At 42.5% G+C, this 6,403-nt stretch overlaps 1 protein-coding gene across 1 annotated transcript in view; it reads right to left on the minus strand.

Annotated features, from left to right (window-relative positions):
* Positions 1-400: 400 nt before the first annotated feature.
* Positions 401-6,403, minus strand: part of LOC107098659 (histone-lysine N-methyltransferase EHMT1-like) — a 61,022-nt gene continuing 55,019 nt past the window's right edge. Inside the window, exons 16-17 of the mRNA XM_015396432.1 lie at positions 2,612-2,779; positions 401-568 (exon numbers count right to left, since the gene is read on the minus strand). Coding sequence (XP_015251918.1) covers positions 553-568; positions 2,612-2,779 — 184 coding nt within the window. The 3' untranslated portion in view covers positions 401-552. The remainder of the gene's footprint in view (positions 569-2,611; positions 2,780-6,403) is intronic.

Consider the following 6,403-nt stretch of genomic DNA (forward strand, 5'->3'; position numbering starts at 1 on the left):
GCTGCATTCATATGCTAATTAGGGCCATTAGTACAGCTGATCGCTCTCCACAAACGTCAGAGTCCGTTTCCGACAATTTGTGGCACTGACAAACGGCGACAAGCGCGGGTTGCAAATTGTCAGAAACTGACGAAAATCAGGGAGATCTGCGGGAGTTTACGGGGACGAAAATCTCACTTTTCATGCAGTGCTTCGTCCGTGTATTGACTATCGCAGCCTAAACGCGATAACCCTAAAGAATAAATACCCTCTCCCGCTCCTCTCCTCCGCCCTCGAGCCTGTCCAGTCTGCCATCTTTACTGAGTTAGATTTACATAGCGCTTACCACTTAGTGTGGATCCGCCAGGGGGATGAGTGGAAGACAGCCTTCAAGACACCCCTTGGTCACTTCGAGTATCACTTCATGCCCTTTGGCCTGTGCAACGCTCCTGCTGTCTTCCAGGCTCTGGTCAATGATGTTCTCCGCGCCTTTCTCAACATCTTCGTCTTCGTGTACATAGATGACATCCTCATTTACTCCCGCACCCTCTCCGAACATAAACATCACGTTCGTCAAGTCCTCCAACGGCTTCTGGAGAACAGGTTGTTTGTCAAGGCGGAGAAATGCGAGTTTCACTAGCACTCAGTCACCTTTCTCGGACTCATCCTGGAGGGGGGGCAGGTCCGATCTGACCCCAAGAAGATTAAGGCTGTGCTCAACTAGCCAGCACCAGAGACCAGGAGGGAGTTACAACGTTTTCTTGGTTTTGCTAACTTTTACCGGCGCTTCATCAGGGGGTACAGTCAGATCGCAGCTCCCCTCCACGCCCTTACTTCTGTCAAGGTCCCCTTCGTTTGGAACCCCGAGGCTAACAGAGCCTTCACCAATCTTAAGAGAAGATTCTCGCAAGCACCCATCCTCATTCACCCCGACCCTGCCAAACAATTCACTGTTGAAAAAGGACGCATCTGACTCTGGGGTAGTGGCGGTGTTGTCCCAGTGCTCAGACCTGGACCAGAAGCTTCATCCCTGCGCCTTCTTCTCTCGGCGTCTAACCCTGGCAGAGCGTAACTATGATGTCGGGGACGGAGAGCTCCTGGCCATTAAGCTCGCCCTGGAAGAGTGGGGCCATTGGCTAGAGGGGTCCGAGCAGCCCGTGTTAATTTGGACCAACCATAAGAATCTGGCCTACCTCCAGTCTGCCAAACGTTTGAACCCTAGACAGGCCCCTGGTCCCTTTTCTTCTCTTGCTTCAACTTAACCATCTCCTACCGCCCTGGCTCAAAGAACCTGAAGCCTGACGCCCTGTCTCGCCTCTATGCTCCCCCCAACTCTGATAAGGAACCAGTTCCTATCCTACCTCCCTCTTGTGTTTTCGGTGCCCGGTACACCCTTACCTCCGGCTACCACCCGCAGAACAACGGTCAGACAGAGCGATTGAACCAGGAGCCGAGATATATATATATATATATATATATATATATATATATATATATATATATATATATATATATATATATATATATCGGCCGAAAATATTGGCCGATTAGGCTATATCTGCCCGAAATGTACATTGTTTCGACAAAATATACATTTGGTAAATCAGTTTCATTTGATTTATGATAAATCAATTTAATTTGGTGTAATTTTATTTAGTTAGAGCAGTGCAAAAGCAAGGTTTTGTGTGCCTACTAGCAGGACCCTACTAGCAAGAACATGTCTTCAGTGTTTCTTTTTTTTTTTGGTTTGCAAAACCTTAAAAGCAAGAATTGCGAGAGGATGAAAAAAGGCTTCAGGTTTTACCACAGCAAACCTAATAGCCTGCCTGAAAATCATCATCTTGGCAAAGCAATATGGAAAGAGCCCCGGCGGCAGCCCCAGGCCCTGGCAGCAGCCAGCGAGGACAAGGCTAGGACAACAATAACACAGAATGCAGTTGTCGCCATGGTTAGCATTTTACTGCATCGGTCTGATACCCAGCCCTAATTGTGACAAAAGGTTGCAAAAACAAACACATCTCCTCTCCCAAACTTTCGATCCTGAAAGCCAGTAGCAGACAGAAAAAACAAAAAAATTTAAATATGTCCATCTTCAACATATTTGAATCTCAGTCTGAGTAGATTACCTGCAACACACGCACGAGCCATTTTTTGTTTGCACAATCAAATTAAGACTCTTTAATATCTTAACAGAACCGTTTTTTTTTTTTTTTAGGCAGCTAAAAACAGTAAATTAAAGTAAAGTAAAGCTTCTACAAATCACACACTGGTTTAATTTGCATGGCTGTTCGTTATAAAATCATCAAATTTACACCTTAGAATTCTAAGTAGTTCAGATTTAGTCAAGTACAGTCTCTAATACAGTGTTTTTCAACCCTGGTCCTCAAGGCACACTGCTCTGCATGTTTTGGATGTTTCTGAGCTTCAGCACACCTGATTTAGGTAACAGGTTTATGAAAGCTGGGAAACATCTAAAACATGCAGGTCAGTGTGCCTTGAGGACCAGGGTTGAAAAACACTGCTCTAATAAATAGGCAGTTCAACATTGTGTCCATTGCCAGAGAAAAAATAATAAACTATGGAAATCTTTTATTTTGTCAAATCCTCAAAGTCTCTTAAATCTTGTGCCTACCTGCTAAGTTGTCTCTCTATTCGACAGTCCCGTTCTCTCCTGGCATCAGTAAGCTTTTGGTTTGTGTTAAGAGCAGTCCACACCTTTGAGCCGCTTACACTGAGGTCCAGAGCTGTATAACCCTCCTTGTTCTTTTGAGATACATCCGCCCCATGAGACAAAAACAACCTGTAGACAATAAAAAAAAGAAAGAATTGAATCAGAGAAAGCTAGCCGCTCTATAAGGAAATCATTAACCATGTAAGGTGAAATTGTTGCAGTGCTAAACTTGCCCTCATTTCTTTTCAGGAACCAAAGTGACCATTTCATACTTCACTTAAACATAAATTTACTACTGAACAAAAATCAGATCATACACTTATCAGCTTATCTAATTAAAAGGAAAATTCTAATAACCTGTTTGTTACTTGTGTATAGATCATCATAGGAGAAGTGCAGAAGCATAAGCTGAAAACTTATCAGTAAACCACTACCTTTGATTTAAGATGTCACAAAAAGATGTTGTCTAAATTGAACCCAGAATATCCTCCACAGCTGGGGTATGAGTTACCCCAGCCGGGGGTAACTCATACCCCTTGTCACAAAGCACTGAAGGTTATCAAGCTGCACTGCAGCTGGAGAGTTCCTTTCTGATTTGGTATTAAATACTGACAGGGTCATCATAGTGGGGGATTTTAACATCCATGCTGACATTGAAAGTGATAGCTTAAGGGCAGCCTTTAATGCTATCTTAGATAGATAACGCTATTGGCTTTGTTCAAAATGTAAAAAGTACCACACATTCTCATCTTCATACTTTTGATCTTGTGTTGACATATGACATAGAATGTGAAGAAATAATAGTATTTCCTCACAACCCTGTCCTCTTTGACCACTTTTTAATAACCTTCAGGATTACTTTAATAGAGTTCTCCTCCCCCCAAAATTTTGTTTACTTTAGCAGATCATTATTAGGTTGTGCAGTTATAAATTTAAAGAATCTGTTTCACTTTCTCCCTCCTCTGTGTCGCTGAGCAGTGCTGCAGAGTGCAACAGCTTAGTTTGTTCCCCTTCACAGGTGAGGACTTTGTTGATGGGGTTGCTAGTTCTCTGCGTACTGCCTTAAGGCCAATTTATGCTTCTGATGCAAAGCCTCTGCAACCGTCAAATCTGTCTCTGTGCACAACCACGCCCCCCGCACAGAGGTTCTGCAACCGTTGTCGCACACCTCAAAAAAATCCTGACTACTCGTTGGACGGTCACAAACCTGCGCGGAGCTCAAGCGAATGTGCGCAGACAAAAAGCATCTGTGATTGTTCTGTGGAATGCCTTTCCGTCTGTCTGTGTGGTCGTCCTTCTCAATTCGGTGCCAGGGCGCAAATTGATAAGATTACTACTGTATAAGCGGACCCTTTGTCATTTTTCCTCATTAATAGAGGAGAATAAGAATAATACTAGATATTTTTTTAATACAGTTGCCAAACTCACCCAGAGCCATAGCTCTGTTGAACCATCCATTCCACCTGCTCTTAGCAGTAATGATTTTAAGGGATTCTTTATAAATAAGATTGATCTTATTAAAAATAAGATCATAAGCACTCCTCTATCTATGATTGGTTTACCTCTAGAAGGTGAGGCAGCATCTGAGGTAGCCATACAATCTGAACCGGGTTTAGACTGCTTTGATCCAGTCTTTTAAAGTCTTTCAAACTAATTACTTCATCTAAGCCTTCAACTTGTATGTTAGATCCAGTTCCAACAAGGTTATTTAAGGAGGTATTCCCTTTGATCCCCACCTCCGTTTTAGATCTGAATAATCTATCCCTGTTCAGGGATATGTACCAAAGGCTTTTAAGTTTGCTGTAATTAAACCTTTGCTTAAAAATCTGTCTCTTGACACAGATGACTTGGTCAATTATAGACCTATGTCCAATCTTCCTTTCTTATCTAAAATTCTTGAAAAATAGTTGCCAAACAACTGCCCGCTTACACCAGGAATCACTTACACCAGGGGTCTTCAACGTTTTCCAGGCCAAGGACCCCCAAACTGATGGCAAGATGAAGCAGGGACCTCTAATTATATATATTGTATGAAATTGTGTTATATCAAACTGGTCCTATAGTCACTCTACTGCATATGGATCTCATGTAATGAAAGTAATTAGCACGGGGATTATTAAAGTATTTCTGATTCAGATTCCTGGTTGATGGGACAGGTGTTGTGAATGAAACGATGCCCAGCTTGAAAGAGCTACTGTGTGTCGCTGAATGTGTGCATTGATGACTGAAAGACATCTGCCTCCATTTGTCTGCTCACTACAGTGTGTTGAATTGATGTTGATTTATAGACATTTCAATTAGTGGAAAAAATTACAGGAGGGAATATAAAAAAGTCTAATCAACATCATCTTTCGCGACCCACATGCAGTACACGCTTGAAGACCGCCGACTTACACCATAATGAACTTTTTGAAAAGTTTCAGTCTGGCTTTAAAGCTCATCAGCACTGCAACAGCTCTGGTGAAAGTTGCTAATGATATTCTCATGGCCTCAGATAATGGACTTATATCTGTACTTGTCCTGTTAGATCTCAGTGCTGCATTTGATACAGTCGATCACAATATTCTTTTAGAAAGACTTGAATATTTTGTTGAAATGAAAGGAGCAGCAGTAGACTTGTTTAAATCTCATCTATCTGATCGATTTCACCTTAAAGAAAAAAATTCCTCATGCTCAAAGGTTACCTTAATAGCTATATGTCTTTAAATCCAGATGAAGCTAACCGATTTAATATATTACAGGCATGTCTTGAAGACATAAAAACCTGGATGACCCTTAACTTTCCGCTTCTGAATGCAGACAAAACGGAAGTTATAGTCTTTGGACCAGAGTCTTTGAAAAACAATCTGATTAGTCAGTCACTTCATTTAGATGGGATTAAACTGATTTCAGATAATAAAGTAAAAAATATCGTTGTTATTTTTGATCAGGACCTGTCACTTATATCACACATCAATTGGATGAACCATCTAAAACCATCCCTTGAGAACAAGAGATTCTCTGGAAAGTTCTGGAACTTCCCCTCGTAGGGGCGGTCAGCTCACGCATGGACCAATCAGCTGATTGAGGAGGCTGATACTTTAACAGGAAATGCCCCTACATCACTCATGGTTTAAAACGCAAGTTAAATCTTTCTCTTCCTCCTGGGTTCCATCGCCTGTAAGGGAAGACCCCATCAGGTGAAATGCTAAAAGAAAGCTAACTGGAAGTAGCTTTCGTTTTCCTGAAGTCATGGATCACAGTGTCCCATCGTGCATAGCGGCTGCACTAACTGGGGGGAGAGAAACCTCCGGAACTGACTGCTGAGTGGAGTCTCCTCTCCCTTGCCAATGAAGCTGGGGTCCACTTCGGCAGGATCTTCAGCAAGAATGGAGATCTGGGCCCAAAAAGACCCAGATCTACAAAAATCATCAAGGATAGGTCAGAACCTTTCAGATTCCAAACTGCTGCAAAACAGACCTTCTGCAACACATTTCTCTTGAGTTTCAGAACTTATAGTGCCAGACTGGATGAGAAAGCCTGCCTTGATGAACCACTGAGATAAAGAGGCCCCCTGCTGTGTGCCACTGAGACTTAGGCCCCGTCCACACGAAGTCAAAACGAACACGAAACGCTGATATTTTCCAAAACGTTTGCCGTAAAGACGGAGACGTAAAATAAATGTGAGCGTCCACACGAATGCATTAAAAAAACGCTGCAAAATGTATGCCAGGCCTGTAAGTGGCGCTGTGGTGCCAAAGCAAAAATAAGCGA

This window comes from Cyprinodon variegatus, unplaced genomic scaffold (genome assembly GCF_000732505.1).
Source record: "Cyprinodon variegatus isolate N-32 unplaced genomic scaffold, C_variegatus-1.0 Scaffold798, whole genome shotgun sequence".
In the NCBI taxonomy this organism is placed as follows: Eukaryota; Metazoa; Chordata; class Actinopteri; order Cyprinodontiformes; family Cyprinodontidae; genus Cyprinodon; species Cyprinodon variegatus.